We start from the raw sequence: 24,913 nt of genomic DNA, 5'->3' as shown, positions 1-24,913 counted from the left end.
TAAAGTAAAAAAAAAAACTTCCGAAAAACGGTCAAAATTCAAAACTTTCATTTGTTTAAGAATTAAATTTATGAATAAGAGAGTCAGCCAACTTATTAACCCGATTGAGACCAAAAACCCAGGCAAGGTAGGGTAGTTCCCCAGTAAAATCAAAGTTTCAAAAAACGGTTAGTAAAATCTAATTGTCGACTTGTCCGAGGGCCATATTTTGTGTCAAAAAAATTGGGCGTAGTCGCATATGCCAAGAAGCTTCCCATATACTGTTCTTTAAATTGAACCCGAAATTTCAGATATGGGAGGGTATTTATTTGTAAATTCATAAAATTAGAAAAAAACGCTCAAAAAATCAATAACTGACTTTTCCCAGGACGATAACTTTGTGTGCTCAAAACTTGTGAGAACTAAGTTTTCAAGAAAAGTCAAAAAGATTTAAAAACGGTAAAAAAACAGGGTCATAATTCTGATGGTCATAATTTTATGTTTAAAAAAAATTTAGGCGTAGCCGCTCATAGAGGGGAGCTTTCAAGTCCGTTTTATTCAATGAAACCAAAATCTCAGATTTGTTAGGTTAGTTTTTGAGAAAATGAAAGAAAAATAAAAGAAGTCGGTCAATTATCCCGCACACACTTTTTCAAAGGCTGTAGACAAGCTAAAACAAAAAGATACCAAGGAATTACGCAGGCTCACCGGAATGTAAGAGGTCCTTCTATGGATACCCTCTTTTAAAAATCGGTTAGCAAAAAATGGTAAAAACTTCCACAGCGTCTCAAAAAATAATAAAAACCCAATCCCATACATTTGCATAACACCTGTTTTTATCAAGCAGGAATTCCAGGAAAAAATGCCGAGCAAGACATTTGCATTTCAAATTAGTAACTGAAAAAAATTTGAGAAGCGGAAACAAGGCCGACACAATCTCTAAGCAGACACCAGTTGTGCCGAAAAAAATTTTGCAAAAATAACTTTTAAATGTGACAGATCTCCCTTGAAACTACCATAGTAACTACACCACCGTAGTTAAATTTGAGTTTTCAAAAAATTGAGCATGTCAGCTACATAGCATTATGAAAATCGCCTTAATGATCATTACTCATTAAACTTGAAGTGATTCAATTGATTGTTTTTAAATTAGTTGATAACCCGAAAAAAGTCTACATTATAGCAAGCGTAAAAAAGTTAACCCAATTTGAGAAAACTTGATCAATAAAAATGAATTTTTTTTTCGCTGGGAAATCTGAAAACTAAATTCCAGTTTTGAGACAAGAATTCGGTCACGTTTTTCGTGACCTTTACATTTTTGCCGTTCGATAAGGGGGTTTGCCCTCCTTTTCACAAAGGTTTTAAGCTAACCAAAAACAAAAGTCACACAGCTAAACAGTAAATCTGAGCCTGAACAAATTGTTAGACTTTCTTGGAAAAAAATCCCGACCTATATACGAGTCTGGATGTCTGAATGCCACCTAACATAAATAAAATTAGACCTAAGTGTGGCGTTATTTCTAGGAGGTTCACTCAGGAATCTGACGTCTTTCCCTCGAGCTGTCGACGCTTGACTAGCGACAAACACTAGCCGCCAATAGTGCAGATGTTTTGAAATTTCCAATGCTACAGATCCAGATTATAGCAAAAGTGCGCCCAAAAGAGCACTTTCATTAGGAAGCTAGATCGGAAATACACCTCATAAGCTCGCTTTTGTAAGCAAAGGAAACGAACTGAACTTGAAAAGATCAGAAGTCAAACCGCGAAATAAAATTTGAGCGTGAACAAGTTTTTAGACTTTTCCTAAAAAATGCAGTAAGTATCATCACATATAATAAAAATTCTCACTACGTTCATCGACTCTTGAATACTCAGTGACTTTCAAAACGCTCAACGCTTTTCGATTTTCAATTTAAAAACCAATCTCAAACAAGCAGTTTTCAAAACAACAGATATTTTTTTCATCATTTTAGTTCATTTATTAAAAATCAGTTTTCAAAAAAGCCAATCACCAATTGAGCTCAATCTGTTGGTGTTTTAAGCTGCTCTTTGATCGTATCAGCATCATCAGGAGATAATCCCGGCACAATTGGAGACACTAACTTCAACACTATCTTGGGGTGTTGTTCGTCTGTCCTGTCTACTGATATCTCAACCTGGATCTCGTCTAGCATCATGAATTTGTGTCCCTTGACTGACACCGAGGGTTCATTTTCATCGAACACAACATCTCCTGAACACAGAACATAGCCAATCGAAGTTTAGAAAAGAGTAATGAACACAAAAAAAACATTAAAAAAACACTGACTTTGAAAAAATCTCTACTTTGGAATTACACTGACTTTGAAAAAATCTCAACTTTGGAATTACAAAGAAAAAAATAAGATCTTGGAATTTCTAGAACAAATTATAAATAGCGCTTTTTTGATAACATTAACCCAATTTGAGAAAACTGGATAAATAGGCAAAAACATTAAAAAACACTACTGACTTTGAAAAAATCTCAACTTTGGAATTACACTGACTTTGAAAAAACTCAACTTTGGAATTACAAAGAAAAAATTAAGATCTTGGAACTTCTAGAACAATTTATAAATGGCGCTTTTTTGATAACATTAACCCAATTTGAGAAAACTGGATAAATAGGCAAAGTTTTTATTCCGCTGGAAATCTAAAAATTAAATTTCACTTTCGAAATAGAAATCGTTCACGAATTTTCGCGTCATTTGCACGTTCGTATTTGGAGAGTGCTATATACGTCACTTTCAGCAGATGAATTTCAATTTAACTCAAAAGTTCAAATATACCCTAGTGCATTCATAAATGTATCAATATGTATGAATGCACATCTGTAGTTATTAGAGACTTTTCCTGAAAAAAAATCAAAAAAAATCAGCAAGACCTATATAAGAGTCTGGACTACATTCATTACTCGTTATAACAGTTGGACAAAATAAAACAATGCATTCACATATAGTCCATGTTCCTCATCCGTATTTGGTGCAGGATACAGGGTGTGTGAATTGTGGTTAGTTTCATTTTCCAATCTTACGGAGAAACTTGTACTCCAGTTTTTAAAAGTTTCAAATACTCAAAAATATCTCAAAAACGCAACATCTAATTCAATACATTAAACATAGCCAACATAAAGTTGTAAAAAAAAGTCTATTAACTCCAGCAAACCAAAAAAAAAATGAATACCTTTTTTTGGAAAATTTTCAACTGTCGAAATTCTAAGACAAAATACACCACGTTAAAGCTCTTTAAACTTCTAAAATCTTTTATTATCACAATACTTTTAAAATTCAGTTTTTGCATAGAAAAATCAAAACACAGGCGTGTAACGAAAAAGCGACATTGTTTGTTTGCATGCTGTACCTGCAGATGTGAGTTCCTTTGGAAAGTACATGGGTGTCTCCAGGCCATAGTGCATGACTAACACTATGAGTGCATTGCGTCTCACCATCAACACGTGACCCTCTCTCACCTCTCTCCTGCTGCGGAAGTACAATTCAGTGTGGAGGGCCACTGAGGCCCTCGAAGCATACTGCGCCATCTGAACAACAAGAAAAAATTGTTTTTTTTTATGTGCGCGGTATGATAAAACATGAAGTTGACAGCTTAGAACGCTAGTAAATAAGACATAATCGCCTACAGTTGACTTCGAAAATGGCTAACACACAGTTGGAAGTGTAAAAGAACAAGGACACCGACAAACAGTTTAACTTTTTTTAAGTTCACTTCATTTCCTTTGTTAAATATAATTAGTAGCAAAAAGTTCGGACAGACAGAATTAATTAAAATGAGCAATCAGTGCTTGTCGACGCTTTTTTGCATGCAGAATCTGAAGCCGAACAACCTTGTATTTTTGTCAAACCAAATTCAAAATGCGAGATTATCCGATGATTATGCTAGCTTAGTTTTTAAATACTACGATGAACTTCCAGATTTTACTATAAAACAGTCAGCAAAATTAGTTACAACATCGAAATCTAGAGTTATTTTCAACAACAAAAAAAACAGATTAGTCCGCGCAAACAAAAATTAAACCGCAGTCAAGATGATCAAATTATTCAAAATCTGGAAATTAATCGCAGAAAAACATTAGCCACCCTGAGCAATAGTTTTCCGGTTTCAAGGTTTACTATTCGGCGCTTCGGAAGCAATTGCCCGCCGATGTCATAGGTTTTGAGCGAAACCCTGCTTTATGAACTTTCGACGTTATGTTTGTTTCAGTTTTAACTTCCGTTGATGTCTATACAGCTGCTCTTTTTAATTAATTCTGTCTGTCCGAACTTTTTGCAACTCTCTATAACTAACGCCAAACTGTCAACGAATTTGAACAAGTTAATTGAACTAAGACTGCTCATTTTGACATCGGGAATCAAGTTTTCACTCAATGTGAAGACCAGGTCAAAAATCTAAGCAGCCTAAAAAGCACTTTTTTTACCGAAGTTGCTACAGGTCAGACATTAACACAAATTTGACACTAAACACGTGCAAGGTCACGCCCATGCAAATTGACATAAATCAGTGTTGTGTTTTGCTCACCCTGTGTCTGTAGTTGATGGTATTGCATATGTTCTGCACGTGTTTCGGGTCCAGCATGGAGGGGAAGGAGACGTCGGCCCCTATGACGAATGCCAGCAGTCTGTGCACCATAATGTCCGCATACCTCCGGATGGGACTGGTGAAGTGCGTGTAGATTGGAGTGGCCAACCTAAAAACATAGACAACAGGCATTTGGGAATGAGTCAATGAACGCAATGAAATAAAAATAAATACTGACTTGTTTTTTGCAAAAACTTCAATTTTCGAATTTCAAATAAAAATTTATTTGGCCTTAACCCCCTTTGAATTTTGAGAAAAATTTTTAATTGACACTTTTTGATAAATTTAACTCATTTTGAGAAATTTGGATCAATAGGTAAAGTTTTTATTCCGCTGACAAACCTTGAAAATAAATTCTACTTTTGAAACTGGAAGTCGTTCACGCTTCTTCGCGCCATTTCCACGTTAGTATTTGGAGTGTGCTATTTACATTACTTTCAGCAGTTGAATTTAAATCGAACTCAAAACACGCATATATACCTAAGTGCATTCATAAATGCACATCTGTAGTAATTAGAGCATTTTAAGACTTTTTCCTAAAAACAAACAAAAAAACAGCAAGACCTATATAAGAGTTTTCACTATATTCATCGTTTCTTAATAAAAAAAACACTTCTGATTCAATTTTCCAAAACCCTGTCCTCACCCGTAGTGTACGAAATCGGGCTGCGGTACGAATGCACTGGCGAAGTAGACAGCCTGCATCATGCACCTGGTGGCTATGATGCGCAACAAAATGTCCAGTCTGCCCAGATTGAGGGACGAGATTGTTGAAAAGGAGTCTGCCAGCTCCTTGGCCGAATTAGCCTTGATATCCAAACCCTGAAAAAGTTACCACGCAGTTCAGAGAAATAGCCTAGATGCGAAACTCATTTTTGAGCTACCTTGATAAAATAGCAAAATTGGGTTTCATTACTTTCATTGATCAAGCATGGAGAGAAAATGTGAGGTCAAATTTGGAATTTGCTTTGAAAACACAACGCCTGAATTAAAATAAATTCACTTCGTACATAAATACTTTGAAATTGGTGCAAGGAACGCTCCTTAGTGGTTCAAAAAACAAGAGATATGAAAAAATCTCTGCAAGATCCAACAAAACCCTACCCTACTTAATCAGATGTACAAACCAGCATCGCAGAACTCAAACAGCGTTTTTACCAAAACAAACTCTATCAAAAACTATTAACAACACATCCCGCTAAATTGAGCTTCATCATAACCGGTATTGGATATCCGTGGTTATTACCCCCTATTGCAAAATGAGGAAATCATTACTAGATGCCATATTTGCATATGATTAACCGTTGAATTAGTCCTTTATAGGAGATGAAAATTCTTTGATTCAAACCACAGGGGGGAGGATAAGTTATTAAACTAGCATGTCACCACTTGCCTTCATTTTTGCAGCCTTGATCAAGTTGTCGAAGTTACTGGACGGAGGGGCTGGGTGTCTCCTTAAACACGCACACTCCGAAAAATTCTCATGAGTAATTCTAGCGGTGGTGATATTCGCCAACAACATGAACTCTTCAACTAGTGAATTAGTCTCCATTAACTCTTTTCTCTTCACTTCTATTGGATCGTGTGTTTCACTATCAACGTGGAATCTAATTTCAGGTGATGCCAATAATAAAGCACCTTGTTCAAGTCTTCTGGCTTTTAACTTTTTAGCCAGACTGTTTAGAGTTCGAAGTCCGTTTGCCAGATCTGACTGTTGTGTATTATCGTCTATCATCATTTGAGCCTCGCCGTATGTGAATGCTCTTCTGCTTTTTATGATGGATTTGGTGCACTTTAACAAAAATTTATCAATTTATTTCATTCAAATGCATGTAGTTTTTAACTCTAAGAAGATTGAAAAGCAAAAACTTTCTTGAATGAGCTCAAAAAATAATAAATCTCACATCAGGAAAGACAAGTTTAAAACCACATAACTGTATGCCTTTTTCAGAACTTAACATACTTCTCAGAACAAAAGCCGCCCTTAATTAAAATAACTTTGGGTCAGAGAAGCAAAACTGACAAAATAAAAACCTAAACACACTGATGAAAACCACTTAAAAATACAGCACATATCTTAGCCAAAAACGTATCATATATAATATTAAATATTATAAAAAAAACGAAGACGTTTTTATTTTAAAAAAACTGAATTCATTTTGGCAATCATGATATTTAAAATGACATCTTCTGTTACCTTTGTGTGTTTAATATTAGCATCCTGGTCCAACTGCCAGATGACTGAGAATGCGAACCTCTCCACCCCCTCTCTGAGTGAACACAGGTTGGAGGAGAGCAGAGTGGGGACCATGTCTATCCTTTTGTCACTCAAGTACACAGAAGTACACCTGTTCTTAGCCTCCTCGTCAATAGCTGTACCCGGTCTGGATAAAATATAAACATAGCCTACAGACAGTTGGAAAAGAGTAATGAACGCAAGTGAGCAAAAATATTTCGGATGTTTTATTTGAAAAAGTATTTTCATTTTCAAAGTTTAAATGAATGGCTTTAAAGCTCTTTGAGTTTCTTGAACAATTCACGCCTCGTGCTTTTTCGATAAATTTAACCCAATTTGAGAAATGTGGACCAATAGGTAAAATTTCAATTTCGCTGGGAAATCTAATAATTAAATTCCATTTTCAAGTTAGAAGTCGATCACGTTTTTCGTGACCTTTAGAACTCCGGTGTTCGATTTTTTAAAAATCAAAAAGAAAAGCGAGGTTTTTCCAGAACGGTAAGTGAACAAGGTACTTACGTTAGTTTTATGAAAAGAATCAGGTACAAAAAAGGCCATTGTTTAGGTTATTTTTGCCCAAAATTCTTTTAAAAAACTTGACTTCTAGGTCAGTCATCAAATTCTGGTGCTATCTGTCGGAGCAAGCATATTGGTCTTTTAAATTCTAAATAAATTCACTTTGAAAGATAGTTCGGCGCATCAAAATTTTTCTGTTGCGTTTTCAATGTCGCCCAGTATATATAATCGAGTTTTAATCGACTCTTAACATAGTTAAAAAATCTAAACTACAGAGGCGAAGGAGATAAGCATTACTTGCGATACAAAGAAAACGCACCATTGCAAGCAACAACATGGTCAGTGAGATGGAAATAACTGTGGAAAAAAACCTGAAAAAACGAAAAAAAAACAAATCAGGATAAAACAGATGAAACAAAACCAATAGCAATAGCAAATTTTTAGTATTTTTCGAGCTACCACTAAACCAACGACACGTGGCTAGACGCCAATTGATCCGAAAGCAAACATTCTAAAGGAAATGGTTGTCATAAAAAATCAACACTATTTTGGAAATACGAAAAAATCAATCTCAGAAAAACAGAACATAAACACATCCACTAGCAAAACCCCAACTACACGTTTTTAGACGCCAATTGATCCGAAAACAAAAACACCAAAAGAAACGGTTGTCAAAAAACCAACATTTTTTTGAAATACACAAAATTCAATCAATAAAAAACAGACGACAATCACAGCCACTAGCATTGAACTAGCTTCCAGTATTTTGCACGGGTTCTCAAAGCCGACAACACGTGGTTAGACACCAAAGAAACCAAAAACGAAAAATGTCAAAAAAAATTTTGAGCGATTGAAAAGTTTGAACTTTTAAACTTTGTTCTACCAGCCGACCTGATTTAATTAAAACATGAATAATCATTTTTTATCCTTAAACAGATGCAAAATAAGTTCAATAAACCGACAAAACAAGAGCCGAAATCATTTAAGCTGAAAAAAATTTCTAAGCGAAAACAAAAACCTGAAAAAAACGGAAGCTATAAAATTTCAAAACTCGAAAATTTTACAGCCCTCCTGTAACAAGCAAAAGCATTTAAAAAATCCCCCTTGAATCTACGCAATATAAGTTGAATCAGCCAAATAAAATTTGCTGAGCCCGTTCAACCGGAAAAAATGATTAAATATATTCAAAATCAGAGTTGGAAAAATTACTAACTACAGAACAAACTCCAATTATTAAAAAAAACAGTTTGAAAAAAAAACAGAAGCAATCGAAAAAACAGCTTGAAAAGCGTTTAAATAATATGAAATGAATCTAAAAAAACTGAAAATGAGCCAACAGAAACTAGGACGACAATTAGGGAACACGAGCATTGAAGCCAACATCTATTCGACCTTCCGGCCAATCCAATAAAACCAATACTAAAAAACTTGTGGAAGTATCCTTTACTGGTATTAGAAGAACTTCCAGAGATTTGCTTCGAATAGTCTATGGAGCAACAACAAACTTCAACTGCAAAGAAAGGTGGTGTCTCGCAACAAAAAACACGCACAACTAATCAATAAAGGCAACTCAGTTTTGAACTATTTTCTGAGATTAAGTCCAGTACGATTGCTTAGGAAGTTAGACTTCGGGTATTTGGACTTACCAGATATTTGACGGCTACTTCACAGTTTCATAAAAACAAAATGTATTTACCACGTTGTGACAGGCTTGTGAAAAATCAACTGAAAAAAATCATACTTATTAGTTCGAGCACTTTAAGAATGTTGGACCTAAAGTTTGCCATTGAGATTAAAAGTTCCATTGAACCCAGCATGCAGATTACGTAGATTTCAAACTAAATGTAGTTTCATTTAGCGACCATTTTCAACCAAGAAATTCCACTCAATTTGGACATCGACAATCAGGTCAACAAAGAAGTAAGCTCTTTGTCATCTAGCCAAAAAACCATACTGCCGCCTTTACTTTGTATGATCGAATACCAGATTTTACCCAATTTTCTTTCACGAGTTATTAATGGGAGAGCAAGTTGGTAAAATTCAACTAACCGGAACAGAATGCAAGGATGATCAAGGATTATGTTTTTTTTGCTCAAAAATTCAATCTCTGCCGATTGAGCCACAAAAAAAAGTATATGGCTCTCATCTGAGAAGTAATGGACAACAAGTGAGTTTTGAAAACCATAACTTTATAATTTTGAGTACAATCATAAATTTAAAAATGGCTGGTACACAGTTATATTATTTTGTCAACTTACTTGACGCTTCAATATAGCTTCAACAGACAGACCAACTAAAAGGCCGTAGAGGTGAAAAGAAAAAAGACTAGCGAAAAATGCAGGGAAATTGAAGAGCAGCCGGTTTTTCCCTTGATACCAGTTTTTTTTGAAAATCATTTCTGCGAAAAGTGCAAAAAAAATCCAAAGCCTTGTAAAAAAAACGAACAAACTCCATTCATTTCATAACACATGTTTTTTTTAAATAGCCAAAAACAAAGCCTGCAAAAACAAAGTAATTTCTTTGAGAATTTGTCAAAATTATTTGATGCATCAATATAGATTATACCGTAAGCTCGACAAACATGTGGAGTCTTCAAAAAATTAAACGAGCAAGGTTCATTATCACGCTATTGATATGAAGATAGCCAACTAACAGTTGGAAAAGAGTATGGACGCAAGGAAACTGAAAAAAAAACTGACTTGTTTTGTTGAAGAGCCTTCAACTATTGAATCTCGAAGAAAAAAATAGATGGCCTTAAAGCTCTTTGAAATTGTAGAACAATTTATGATGTACACTTTTTTGTTAAAATTAACCTAATTTGAAAAAATTGCATCAATACCTAAAACTTTTTTTCACTGGGAACTCTGGGATAATTAAGTTGAACTTTGGAAATCAGAAATCGATCACGTTTTTCCATTTTCGAAATCAGAAGTCGATCACGCGTGCTAACTTAAATAATTTTATCTTTGATCTAATGAACAAACTATGAAGTCATTTAATATGTTATTTGATTCTTGTTTGTTTTTTGATTTTTTTGGACATTTTTTGATTTGGTATTTTTGGACAGTTGGAAAAGAGTCATGAACGCAAGAAAAAAAAGAAAAAACGACACTTGTTTTTTTTTCCGAAAACTTCAACTATCAAGTTTCAAATTTAAAAATATATGGCCTTCTATCTCTCTGAATTTCTAAAAAAAAATCTGTATTGACACTTTTTTTGATTAAAAAGTAGGCCAATTTGAGAAAACTGGATCAATGGATAAAACTTTAATTCAGCTGGCAAATCTGAAAGTTCAATTCCATTTTCGGAACTAAAAGTCGGTCAAGTTTTTCGTGACCTTTACACTTTTGCTTTTCGATAGTGGAGTGTGCTTTCCTTTCAACAAAGAAAACGAAGATAACAAAGAAAATCAAACGTCAAACAACGAAAAGTCGAACTTAAGCGTGAACAAAATTTAAGACTTTTTACTGAAAAAAAACAAAATCACCAAGATAAAGTTGCGAATCTCGCGACAAAACTGCCCACAAAAATTTAGTGAAGGCGACTGAGTTTGCCGATGAGATCCAGACTTAGCCTATTTTTAGCGCCCAGGAGTTATGTTACTGTATATTTACTTTTATACAAAAAATGGATGAAAGCCCCTATTTCGACTTCACAAGCACTTACGACCATTTCACCCTCCCCCACGGTTGGTCCTGCATTGAACAGGACCGGGGGCTAACAAAAACCACATCCTACCTTATAAAATGGGAGACATCGGCTATGTGAACACCAACTTCATACAATCCGTCTCCAATGTCTCTACAGTGAAGGGCGTCATCAATATCAGTACATCCAGGGGGGTCCACGCTACAGATATCAAACCCTGTCAAGTCCAGTCTCTGCTCCCTTTCCTCTTTCGAAATAATCCAGGGTAAACTCGGCAGACAACTCAAAACATTATCAGAAAATGGTTGGTGAGGAATGTCGTGTTCTAACAACAGAACTTCATTTTCAGTAGATTTCACTCCAATTTTGCCCAAATTCCGGGTATAGTGACCTAGTGGAAATTTTGAATCTTTAGGCCATGCATCGATTACAACAATGATTCGGTTGCCAAGCAACGCTTGATACTGCCGTGTTTCTATTCTAACTTTAGGAAATCGGGAGTCGGCCGGTTTGAATAGGTGAGAAACTCCTGATTTCACAACTGATTGTTCTAAAGCACCACATAAAGGTCGCCAAGTTCTTTTGATTATTCCGACTACTTTAGCACATGGCGCAACTTCGCTTGTATTTTTCTTTTTTCGTTTTTTCTTCGGAATTTTTTCCTCTTCATCTTCGTTGACGTTTTTTGAACTTTGTTCATCATCATCATCATCGACTGTTGTTTCATAAAAACTTTTCCACTCGCTTTCAGGCAACATTTCTATAGCAACAACATCATCTTGACAAGCTCGGTTTACATGTAGTTTTCCATGAATGAATACCTGTTTGTCTTCCAAAAACACGTGACCTTCAAAGGGATTGTACCTGGACGCTTGGAAACTACCCTGGAATAACCGACCACTTTTTACTCCGCTTTTCAGTTTCGATAAGGGCTGATGATCTTCGTAAATAGCAGCCGAACTGGGAAGCGAGCTTGAATTGTCAGAACTTAACTTATCTGTTAATTCGGGATGCAATTCAAGTACAAACTCTTTTAACGATTTTACTGGTATTTCTTCATCTATGGCTTTTTCTCGGTTCGCCATATCGTTTGAAATTAAAACAGTTTTCACGCTTGGCAAATGTGATTGGTAGAACTTTGTAGCCAATCGGATCAGTCGGTCTTTGAAATCATTGGGCGTCTCTTTCGGTTTCTGGAGCGATAAAGTTTAACTTAAAGCTTCAGCAATTAGCATAGACTCCTACAGAGGCTAATCACATGTAATAAGGATTAAAAAATCAGAAAAGCTGCTTCGAAAAGAATCCATAAGCCCCATTAAAAGTTCCCTCATTTTTAATTCAATTAAGAACCGAGATTTTTCACTTCAAGTTCGACTGAACAACACTTCTTGGTAGGATGATTGGTAATAGGTAATACCCTATCATTATCAATGAGTCCCAAAAAATCAATGTTTTGTTTGCTTGTGTTTGTTCCTATGTTGGAAAAAACTTGGATTCAATAACCGACCCATTGGCGCCAACATTCTAATTTTGAGGAGGGAGCGCGTTCCGAAAAACGCAATTGTCTTTGTACCTAAAACCATTTGAGAAGCTTCAAGTTAAATGGATCCCTGAATAGAGTAGGTCTGTTTTGAGAACTCATTCATGAACAGGTGGAACTTGCGCTTCTCCGATATGAGGTCTTTCACTCTCTTGAATATAGGCAAGGATCTATGTCTTACTTCACTCAGCACTGTCTGGAGAATGATCACATTTTGGATAGCTGGATCTTCCACCAAATCTATATTCTAAACACAAAAGAAGAGGTACAAATACGACCTTAATCAGCTTAGAAAAAAGAACCCAACTTCAACTCTCCTTTTGAGGAGAGGCGGTGACTAATTTCTATATCAACTACGATTGCCAATTGTTGTATTGTCAAAATGAATTCTACCCAATTTTCTTTCAACAGATACTCAGAGGAAGGACCTGTAATTTCATTCAAGAAAAAGGACCTGTAAATTTTACCAAGGATGCATTGAGTTTTGTGCAAAATAGTTTTGCACATTGTGCAGAATATGAAACCAAACGAATACAGTTCTCTTCTGAGCGGCAATTTGCTTATAAAGGGCTTCATAACGAAGAAACCTACAAAAACTCTTGCAATCCGCAAAAATTATTAGTTGGTTCTTGTACTGAATTATCTTTGTGTTTGACAAACATATAATTCACTACGTTCTCGTCAATATCGTAATCAAACAACAGCCAATATTCGTTTATGAAACAAAAGGGGTGTCGTAGATTGACAAAAGCCGAACAAGGAGCGCCACGTTGCCCAAAAAACTTTGGTTGTACTTAATACTTCAAAGCGACCAACTAGATTAAATTGACCCATCTGCAGTTTTTAGGCGAAAGCGTATACCAAAATGAAAGAAATAGCTTGCAGTTAAACCAAAAAAATCAGACCAATCATCGCTTCAATATCACATCATTACATCAGAAAATCGAAAAATTTTTAATGTTTCTTCAGAAAGTATTAGAACTGTGATAGCGAAAGAACCAAAATAAAGCCTTTGGGAAAAATCGCGGCAAAAATTATCCACAAGGAATTAGTCTAGAGGACTGAAAATGCCGATGACTTGAAATAAGTGTCCAGAATTTAAAATTCATGGCATATGATATTGACATACCAGATCTGTCAACACTTCTTCAAAAAATACAATCGCGGACTTATCAAGTTTGTCTGATGAATCAGGACAGCTTATTTTTTATGCTCAACAATACGGCTAAATGTTCAGTAATCAAATACAATCAAACTCACCCAAGATTTTAAAAAATATGTACTGCACGCTGTCAAAAGCCAACACAGGAGTGCCAATTTATTCTGAAGAGTTTGTTTGCAGTTGATATTTTATATTAAAGAAGTTCATTCGTACAGTTCATCTTCACTATTTGTAGGTTATTCAACCCATCTCAACCACTTAAAAACAGTAAAAAAACCTCTGGAGATTAATCGCAGTAAAAATTGGATTTATTATTGAGAAAACATTTTTTTAAATGTTATTCATATTTTTCGCTGAAAGCAGTCCTATTAAAAACGATTGCAAAATCAGCTATAGGTTTAGATCCCACATGTGCCATAAGGTCATCATTTCTTTATTACCGCCCAATGCCACAGCAATCTGCGAAATTTTCATTCAAGAGATAAGCGAGGCAAAGCAAATAAGTAAACGTCTTCCAAAAAAAAAACAAAGTGTATTTTAACAAGGATGCATTGATTTCCGTCCAAAAAAAAACAAGATTCTGAATTATGTGAACCATTGAGATTTTGCATTATTTTGAGAGGGAGATAAGATAGATAGTGGTTTATGTGAACCGAAAGAATACAGTTCTCTTCTGAGCAGCAACTGTCTTATAACGGGCTGCAAAGTGAAGAAAACGGCAATAACTCATCATAAGCCGAAGGAAACGTAAAATAACTGGCGTTCTGCATTTTTGTCATGGGTTCGTTAAACATACATTTCAACAAGTTCTCGTCAATAACGTTATCAAACAACACAGTCAACCTCAGTGTTTAAAAGAAAAAAAGGAAATCGGAGAGTGACAAAAGCCGACCCAGGAGCGCCAAATCGACCAACTAGATTACATTGGCTCATCTACAGTTTTTGTGGGGAAAATGTCAGGTGCCAAAATGAAAGAAATACCTTGCAGTGAATACAAAAAAAGACCAAACAACGCTTCAATACTGCTAAATGCTCAGTAACCAAACAAATCAAACCCATCCGAGATTTAAAAAAGCCAACCCAGGAGCGCCAATTTATGCTGAAGAGTTTGTTTGCAGTTTATAATTCAAATTGAAAAAAATCATTTGCATGGTTCATCTTCACTATTTTTAGGGAGCGATGGTGATTTAATTACATTATACTTAAATCTATCCATCCAAACCACTTAATAATAGTAAAAATTCTTCTTAAAATTTATCATAAACAAAAATTGGAGCAAATTTTGAGAAAACTTTTTACTTCGTTTTCTACGGTTATTATGTTTCTTTGCTGAAACCAGTTCTATTAACAAACGATTGAAAAAATCAACTATAAGTAAAGATCCCACATGTGCCAAAAGGTCATCATTACTTCATTACCGTTAAATGCCAGATCTGTCTACAAAGTTTTCATTCAAGAGTTAAGCGACGGAGAGCACGTTAATATACTTCTTCGAAAAAAGGACCCCAGTGAATTCATCAAGGATATATTGGTTTGATTGATTTATGGGTTCAACTGTTAATCAACTATTTCTGTAAAATTCGTTTATGTCTGCAAAACGGACCAAAATATTTCAACAATTGGTCTTAGGGAATTTTGCATCTGGCTCCCTGTTGAGAACAATTTTAATAATTTGAACAATCATTTTAAATATTGATGCAGAGCTTGGACCTTATGTGATTAATCTGTCTACACAATGCCATAAATCTGCTGCTTTATGTTTATTCAAACATAAGTATTTTTTCCAATATTTTCTTTTATGTTTTCAGATTTATATATTTTTTCATTTTCTGTGAAGATCACAAATTTCGTATTTTATTTGATAAAACGGGTAGTGCTCTGTAACCCAATAAGTTTCGTTAACTGTCCCCTAGCTGTTTCTGGAGCTTCATGTTTAAATTCTCATTATATGCATATTTACCATTAATAAGGAGAAACAAATTCTTTCGTTCTTTAATTCGATTCAAATGAGCAATCAAATGACAAGTAATCATTCTTTGTATTCTGAAGGCTTCATAAATGGCTGGTGCAAAGTAATTTCTTCGAATCAATTTAGATTATACCGGAAGCACGATTAAACTGCGGAGTCTTCAAGAAAACAAACGAGCAAGGTTCATTATCACGCTATTGATATGAACATAGCCAACTGACAGCTGGAAAAAAGTAATGAAAGCACGGAAACGGAAAAAGACTGACTTGTTTTTTTTTCTCAAAAATCTTCGACTTTTGAATTTCGAAGAAAAAAATAGATGGCCTTAAAGCTCTTCGAATTTGTAGAACAATTTATGATGGACACTTTCTTGTTAAAAATTAACCCAATTTGAGAAAACTGGATCAATAGGCAAAACTTATATCTCACGGGAATATCTGATAATTAATTTTCATTTTCGAAATTAGAAGTCGATCACGTTTTTCGCGACCTTTACATTCTTGCTGTTCGATAGTGAAGTTTGCCTTCCTTTCAACAAAGGACATGAACTGAACTAAAAAAAAAATCAAAAGTCAAACCGCGAAAAATTAAAATTGAGCGTGAACAAATTTTAAGACTCTTTCATGAAAAAAAAAAACAAAAAAAATCGCCAAGACCTATCTAAGAATACTCACTAAAACCATTACTCTTAACATATATAGCATTATGAAATAGTTCTTTGAAACTTTAAGAAATGCGATAGCGGAAAAAATTAGGTCAAAAAGCAGAAAGACTTGCAATAATATACACACAAGGAACCAATGGTTACGACTAAATTTTACCGCAGAAATGAGATTGCGCCCAACTCAGTGTCAAGGAGTTAAAACTGTGAGTTATGATAAAGATGTTTCTGACATTTCACCGCTCTTTTATGCGTTCGAAAAAAAAACGAAACGTGATATTCAGCGTTGTAAAATAGGTGTTCATTGCCGCATTTAGGGCAGGATCACGTTACAACTATCGGAAAAAACGTCAAATGAGGCTACCTTGAGAGGGCTATAGGATATATCAACGAAAGCCTTTGAACCAACGCCTAACGACTTGAATTTAATCTCACATAATAGGGTCAATACACCAGTAAAAACTTGGTATCTCGCAAAAATTTACCTAAAATTTACTCGTATTTTTTTTTACTTTAACGAAAATTAGCTACAATTCTCAAACTAACTCTTAATTTTTTGAGACAGAAGCATCAGAAGACAGATCCAATTTTATTTCAATAGTTAACCCTCAATTTTCGTTCGTATTGCTTGGCTATCGTTGGGCATATACATAGCACAACTGAGAGAAATTGATTGCGACAAAAAACTAAGCTCACAATGCTGTGGTGAAGGGAATAATAATAGTTCTAGAGAAAACTGCAAACTAATTCTCAAGGAGTTACTGGGGACAACTGAAACTACCGACAACTTGAAACAGAGCCCAGTCCGGATGAGTGTCCAGGTGCTAAAGATTTATGCGAAGACTGCATAAATCACTGTTGCAAAGCAAACATCGCCATTGACAGCTCCAAAAAAGACTTAAATGGAAGGAAAAAAAAAACATAGCCAACTGACAGTTGGGAAAAAATAATGAACGCCAGAAAAATTAAAAAAAAACGACGCGTTTTTTCAAACACCTTCAACTATTGAACTTCAAAAAAAAAACAGATGGCCTTAAAACTCTGTGAATTTGTAGATTAATTTATGATGGACACTTTTTGTTAAAACTAGCCCAATTTCAGAAAAATGGATCAATAGGTAATACTTTCATTTTGCTGGGAAATCTGATAATTAAATTTCCATTTTCGAAATTAGTAGTCGATCACGTTTTGCGATAGTGGAGTTTGCCTTCCTTTTAACAAGGGAAATGCACTGAGCTCAAAAAAATCACTTAAAACCGCGAAAAATCAAGCATGACTTTGAATAAATTAAAAATGAAATTGAAATCCAACGTTCATTACTCTTATAAAAAATCAATGATTTTTAAAAATCTTTGCGAATTTCAAAGAAAAAAATGAATGGCATTAAAGATCTTGAAAATTCAAGAAAAATTCCTGATTGACAGTTTTTTGATGAGACTAAACTAATTTGGGAAAACCGGATCAATATCAAAAAGCTTATTACGCTGAGAAATCTGATAAAAATCCATTTTCAAAAATAGAAGTCGATCACTTCTTTTTTTGGCGAGCCTTACACTTTCACTGTTCAATAGTGGAGTTTGCCTTTTTTAAGAAAAGAAGTGAAAGAACTTAAAGTAACTTAAAAACTAAAGTGAAAGAATTACAAAACTTAACTTGAGCTTGAACAAATTTTAAGACTTTTTCCTGACAAAAAAAACAACACCAAGACCTATAAAAGAGGAGTATTCGCTACGTTAATGAATATTAATATTTCAGTGGATTTCTCAAGTTTCCTTGACACATTAAAACAGATTACAGAGTATGACTGACAAAACTGCTGAAAGATTCTAGTAACCAAACACGAGCAAGTACATACTTAGCCAAAAGCTTACTCAGGAGCGCCTATTTATTCTGAAGACTTGGTTTGTAGTTAAAGTCTTAAGTGAACTATTTTATCTTTATATTCATCTTCAGCACTTCAGGAAAAGATGGATAACTATATATATTTTACTTTTTTAACCATCTTAGCCAATTGATGGCAAATGTCATTTCGAACTTGATGGTATGGCCTTTAATTTACCGGCCTTTACTTTTTAATTTTGGCATTTAACTTTCAGCCCTCTCCAAAATTTAATTTGCGATATTATTTTCCAGAGCATGCATTTTCCGTTTCGCTCAACCAAGCCAAATTTAGAGAATCAAGTTCATATTAAGGCTGGATATCAATTTTGAATTCAAATGCCACATGAAACGATAACACTGAACACATTGGTTATAATGATATTATTAATAATTGGAATATTAATAGGGATGCAAAGCTACACTTCCCAAACACAAGTTCAAAAACGGCCAAATAGCTTCAAAAAGGCAAATATATATATAAAACAAGGAAAGAAACGGCAACAAAATCTTTGAAAAATCAAACTTAAGCTTTTTACCGGAATATGTCTGTTGACCTGGAGATAACGAGTATCGCATCCTGTCATTTGAAAACATGCAAACAGGAGCCACTAATAGTGCTCACAGAACAGATGCTGTAAAAAACTCTTAATGCTATGCAGCAAAAACGTCAACAAATTATAACTTTTATTTGCTAGTTGGATAGGAAAAAAGTGGATTCGTAGTGTAATACTACACTTGCAAGCTTGTTTGTGTAATGATAAAAAATGATAATGATTAAAATCATAATACCTTCGTATGTTTCTATTGTATAGGATACATGATTGTCAGCGAAACCCAACTTAAAACACTTTGTAACAACCTATCGCAACTCAGATTCATCTTCTATTTTCGTACCTGAATAAGAACGTTGGTGTCAAACACCAAATACATCTGATTGGAATCACCACTCAAATCATCCAACCATTTCCCATCTCTATCTTTTCTATCTTCAAAACTGACACTACCAGTAAGGTTCGAGGAACATTCTGAACATGCATTCGATCCACAAGGGATCCCGTCTCTGAGGTACAACTCGCGAACTACCTTCACGACTCCGCCTCTCCTGGTCTTCTTGTAGAAGGCGAGATTGTGCACGTCCGACACAACCATTGCACTCAAACGAATTATATAAACAAATCTGTCTGAAAATAAAACTTTATTGGCTAGAGGCATAATACCTTCAATTCATCAAAATCACAGAACTCGAAAGTCAAAATAGCAAACACAGCCAACATACAATTGAATTAGTGTTTTTTGAAATTAATTGCTTAAAGAAAACGCGTTAAATTAGGATTTTACTCCATTTTGGATTTTACTCCATTTTACTCCGAATTTTAATTTTGAATTAAGAAAATTGTTACACTAGAGGACAAAACTGAACGCAAACTTACGTTTTAACTCTCTAAAATGTCTAATTTAGTGGACCATTTTGAACAAAATTTACCAGAAATTTAACCAAAAATTTTACATCAACCGAGAGCAAAAAATCTGAATAATCCTCTTTGAAAGTCTCAACTGTTGTTTTGAAGAACTTACCAGACTTTTTCGGGTCTGGAAATGCTAATTGTCACCATTTAATAAGTTCTCTACTAGAAAAAGTCGATCATGCGATGTGAAACATTTTAAAGGACAAAAATGAATTGGCCAGTGTGACAACTTCTTCGACTGTGTCTTACAAAAGTGGACAAAATAAGCGCAAATTTTAGATTTTACTAAGTAAAATGCCTTTTTTCAATGTACATTTTGGATAACTTTTCCATCGAAATTCAGTAAAACTTTTACCTAGACCAAGAGCAAATGAGCAGAGCTACCATCAGTGAAAGTATCAATATTTGGTTTCAATGACTTACCAATGTAATCCAGGTCTGAAAATGCCAGTTTTCCTCATCTGCACTAAGTTTTGCATCGCAGTTAAATCTTTCTTGAATAAGCGGAGTAAAAAATTTGTTCATGCGAAGTGAAAAATTCTCAGCGAGAAAATGGAAACAATCAGTACGAAAACTTTACTAAACTGGGACATTTCTTACTTTTTCACGCAAAGTAGAAAAACTTAGTGCGAATGAGGATAACTGGAATTTGCGCAACCGGAAAAAAATTGGTAAGTCCTGGAAACCAAAAATTGAAAGTTTGATAGAGGGTAGCTCTGATCATTGCTCTTAGTCTATGTAAAATTTTTACTGAATTTCGAAGGAAATTTTATCCAAAATGTAAATTGAAAACAGGCATTTTACAGAGTAAAATTCTGAATTTGCGCTTATTTTTATCGACTAGTATATAATTTCAAACCGTAAAAAAAATTATTACAAATGGTCATAACCGGAAATTTCGGACTCGGAAAAAACTGTTTTTCAGAGCAAAAATTGAGACTTCTTAAGAGGAAAGTTCAGATTATTTGCTGCCGTTCGATGTAGAAACTTTGTTGAAATTTCAACGAAAATTTTTCCAAAATGGTTTTTGAAATACGACAAATTACAGGGTAAAAACCTGAAATTGCGTTTAATTTTGTTCTTTTGTGTACTTGGAAATCAAACTAAATTTTTAGTCGACCGAGAGTTGTGAAAGCACACTTGTGAACCACAATAAGCAAAAATTCCAACTTTTACTCTCTAAAATGATTATTTTCAGTGTCCAATTCAGACACCTTTTATTTCAAATTTCAACAAAAAATTAATTGGAATAAGAGCAAATGATAAGAGCTACCCTTTATGAAACAATCAATATTTGGTTTCAAAGACTTACCTATGTAATCCGAGTCTGAAAATTCAATTACCTCATCTGCACTAAGGTTTGCATCACTATTTTTCGACTAAACGAAGTTAAAAAAATTTTCATGCAACGTGAAACATTTTACAAGATAAAATTTAACTAATCGGTGTTAACACCTAACTAGACTGTTTCTTACTTTTTCACGCGTGTCGACGAAGTTAGGGCAGATGAGGAAATCTGGCATTTTCAGACCCGGATTACATTATTAAGTCTTTGAAACCAAATATTGAAAGTTTCGTAGAGTTTAGCTCTGATTATTGGCTCTTGGTCCATGTAAAAAATAATTGAAATTTGAAGTGAAAGTTGTACAAAATGCACACTAAAAACACGCATTTTAGGGAGTAAAAAAATTGAACTTGCGCTGAACTCTGTCCACTAGTGTATCAACTTTTGATTTCAGGCACTTACCTTTTTGTTCAGGCGCTGAAAACCAGATTTTAATGTATGGAGTACGTTTTCCAATGGCGTGAAATTGTACTAATCAACCGAGTTTAGAAAGATTTCACACTGATGGATGGAAATTGTTAAATTGATATGAAAAATTTTTTCATTCACTTGTTTGGGAATGCATTCACTCCCTGAAACTACCCTGTAGTAACCAGCACCCACCCATTTGTTAGATTAGTCCCCCATGAAATTACCCCGTAGTAACCAGTACCCACCCAAATGCTAGAGTCAAATAATCCCCCCTGAAACTGCCCTGTAGTAACCAGTACCCACCCAGTTGTTAGATTAGTCCCCCCCCTGAAACTACCCCGTAGTAACCAGTACCCACCCAGTTATTAGATTCAAATAGTCCCCCCTGAAACTGCCCTGTAGTAACCAGTACCCATCCAGTTGTTAGATTAGAATTTTGATGAAATTGAGCATGACAGCTGCATAGTGATTCAACTGATTTTGTTAAACTAGTTGCTAGCCCAAAAAAAAGTCTATTCCGATTTGATAACGCTGGCTAATCCCAAGCGTAACAAAAGTTAATATCAAAATACAAATTTGAAATGGCAAATCTCGACAAAATCGTTGAAAAACCTTACTTCTAGCAACTAGACGTCAACTCAGTGATAACTACATATCATCCAGATACAGTTGATATGACAACATTGAAGATTTGAGGATATAGCCTATTAGAGTCAGATAGATATTGAATAGTAACGATCTATGTAACGCTTAAGTACCGTTATTTTTTTACTTCCGAAGAAAATGTGTACTTCTATGAGGGTCATCGCACAAGTAAAACGAGGCCACACCAACGCTATATAACTGCATCTTAACATTTAGAAAAAACTAGTTAATGTTTGGAGCATCAACATAATTGTAGTATAATGCCGTTTATTCACAGGCAGCAGCGAATTCAGGATGACCTCCCCCCTCCCCCTTTCGTACTAATTAATACATCTATTTTCTGCTAACCAACTCTTCAAGTTTTCTGAGGGCGCCATGACGGGCGCTAATATGTACTCATTTTGAAGGGAGATCGAAATCATTTGTCATAAAGATAGTTTTTTTTCACAGACTATTGAACAAATTTTTGGCATTCCATTGAATACAAATAGGAAATGACAGTGTCGAAGCGCATTACTTTCTATTCCTAAAAATGTGCCAAAACAACAACGTTAAAAATATCGTAAACACAGCAACAAATTTCATATTTTTCAACTAAATTTTAAAAAATCAGCAAAAATTCAAGGAAAGCAATAAATTGTACATAACCGGAATACATTGAAAAGATTCTCATTTAGCGAAAAAATGTTTACTTGCTCAATTCATGCTGTGGCAATTAAGACAAAAAATAAACAGACAAACAAAAGCATCGCAAAAAATTCCACTTTCGAAACTAGAAGTCGATCACATTTTTCGTGACCTTTTGCTGTTCGATTTCGTGACCTTTTTCCACTTTTGCTGTTCGATAGTGGAGTTCGCCTTTCTTATGATAAAAAAAATGAACTGAACTTACAAAGAAATCAAAAGTCACACCTCGAAATACCAAATTTTAGCGTTTTCGAGTGAACAAATTTTAGAACTTTTCCTGAAATAAAAAAAGCAAAAAAATATCTCCACCTATATTAGAGTCTGAAATACGTTCATCGAATCTCAAAAAGAAACATCCATATTCCAATTTGATAACGCTTGCCAATCGGAAACATAATTAGTTGTTAACCTGAAAAAAAAAACGTCCATATTCCAATTTGATAACGCTTGCCAATCGGAAACGTAATTAGTTGTTAACCTGAAAAAAACGTCCATATTCCAATTTGATAACGCTTGCCAATCGAAAACGTAATTAGTTGTTAACCTGAAAAAAAACGTCCATATTCCAATTTGATAACGCTTGCCAATCGGAAACGTAATTAGTTGTTAACCTGAAAAAAAACGTCCATATTCCAATTTGATAACGCTTGCCAATCGGAAACGTAATTAGTTGTTAACCTGAAAAAAAAAACGTCCATATTCCGCTTTGATAACGCTTGCTAATCGCACGAGTAATGACGTTTTAGTTCCGGTTAATTTTCTACTGAATTTTTCACAAGCACTTCCTTCTAAAAACCAACAATTATGGAAAAAATCTATTTGCAGAATTGGTTGCATCTACTGACAATTTATGGTACAAATTAAATAATAAATAGAGCAGCTACACATTTAGGTACAGGTACAGGGATGGAACATTCAGCTCAAATTTGATAAATATCAATGTGAAATCAGCAGAAACAGTGTTTTTGAGGGCAAATCAACAAACAGACCATTGAAAACTTGTTCATTTTATGGCAATGTTTATAATTTATATTTCTTTACAGCATTCACTTGGATTGGAGATAATCAATAATTAATCATAATAAATTATTAATGATTGGCGCTAACTGCTATTTTGTATTGCATCAATAACAGTGAGTCATACCTATAGATAAGTCATTTGAAATACAATTATTTGAAATAATAGGACAAGCGAGACACGCGGTATCTGAGAGACACGCGGTATCTGAGAGACCCCGCGACCCACAATTTATAATTGTCGACTATTTGCGCAAGTACTCTTAAGAAAGAGACTCAAACTAGTCCAATTGTGGGGATTTGTCAGGTGTGCTCTGAGCCAATGAGCCATTTAATGAAGAGAGAAGGAATGATGATGGCTTGCTAGTTTAGATCCTGGAACAAAAAGTGTATAGTAAGAAAGGTGTTAGGCAAAAAAAGGTTTTTCAAGATACATTGTTTATACCAACCATTTCTTTTCAGATTGCTAGTTCTGTAAACATTCCCTCTTCGACATAGCCAATATTGATTTATTCTGGTTAAATTTAAGTTCAGAATTCAAATTAATCGGCGAGAATTTTAGTGCGAGAGCAGTTTTTTTAATTGATCAGCTATTTCGAATTTGTCGCTTTGAGCATTTAATGGAAAGATTCGACACAAAAAATGCGTATTATGGACATGCACTCCTCTCTCAAATTTAATGTATACGGAGACTAAAGGCGTCTTTAGAACGTTTTTGGGGTTGGTCTGTCATAAATGGCTGTCGTAAGAAAACCAAAGGGGAAACCCCTTCAGAAAAAATCTGGCAACCAGAATTCGGGAGTAGCGCGACTTTTCGATTTACAAATTTTAACTCTTTGGCTGGATAAGAAACGTTAAAAGACTAAAAACAGGCCAGATTTAAAAGTTTGAGATCAGAGAACTGACTGACCTGGTCTCGTAGATTCCACTCTTGCCAATGTACCTGACCCACTTGACAGTCTCGTGGTCGCTGTAGTTCAACTTGGGCTCAAACACCTTCAGATACCGCACCTTCAAGCCACTAGGGGCAAACGGAACCTAAAACACACATGAGATATTGAAACAAATAAACCCACTCATGAAAACAGGAACAAGTAGAACTCAATGGACAGCAAAAAGAAACAAGGGATCAAAATAAT

At 34.8% G+C, this 24,913-nt stretch overlaps 3 protein-coding genes across 4 annotated transcripts in view; all 3 read right to left on the bottom strand.

Moving 5' to 3' along the window:
• The window catches only part of LOC134853964 (AH receptor-interacting protein-like), a 567,995-nt gene extending 548,175 nt beyond the window's left edge, over positions 1-19,820 (bottom strand). Inside the window, exon 1 of the mRNA XM_063869983.1 lies at positions 19,815-19,820. The gene's annotated coding sequence lies outside the window, so the exon portion shown is untranslated. The remainder of the gene's footprint in view (positions 1-19,814) is intronic.
• LOC134854212 (exosome complex exonuclease RRP44-like) lies at positions 1,903-19,380 on the bottom strand. The gene is made up of 9 exons (XM_063870377.1): positions 19,098-19,380; positions 12,604-12,777; positions 11,081-12,186; positions 6,788-6,974; positions 5,984-6,382; positions 5,237-5,412; positions 4,531-4,699; positions 3,358-3,535; positions 1,903-2,212 (listed from the first exon to the last, which is right to left on the bottom strand). Exons 1-9 carry the CDS (start codon positions 19,350-19,352, stop codon positions 2,001-2,003), a joined length of 2,856 nt encoding a protein of 951 aa, XP_063726447.1. The 5' UTR covers positions 19,353-19,380; the 3' UTR covers positions 1,903-2,000.
• A 4,151-nt stretch (positions 19,821-23,971) lies between the features above and the next one.
• Positions 23,972-24,913, bottom strand: part of LOC134854484 (AP-2 complex subunit mu-like) — a 193,351-nt gene continuing 192,409 nt past the window's right edge. For both annotated transcript variants that reach the window (XM_063870748.1, XM_063870747.1), the window contains exons 10-11: positions 24,685-24,812; positions 23,972-24,149 (exon numbers count right to left, since the gene is read on the bottom strand). In XM_063870748.1, coding sequence (XP_063726818.1) covers positions 24,143-24,149; positions 24,685-24,812 — 135 coding nt within the window. In that variant the 3' untranslated portion in view covers positions 23,972-24,142. The remainder of the gene's footprint in view (positions 24,150-24,684; positions 24,813-24,913) is intronic.

Source organism: Symsagittifera roscoffensis, chromosome 9, assembly GCF_963678635.1.
Source record: "Symsagittifera roscoffensis chromosome 9, txSymRosc1.1, whole genome shotgun sequence".
Taxonomy (NCBI): domain Eukaryota; kingdom Metazoa; phylum Xenacoelomorpha; order Acoela; family Convolutidae; genus Symsagittifera; species Symsagittifera roscoffensis.
This window is presented reverse-complemented; position numbering and strand designations above follow the sequence as displayed.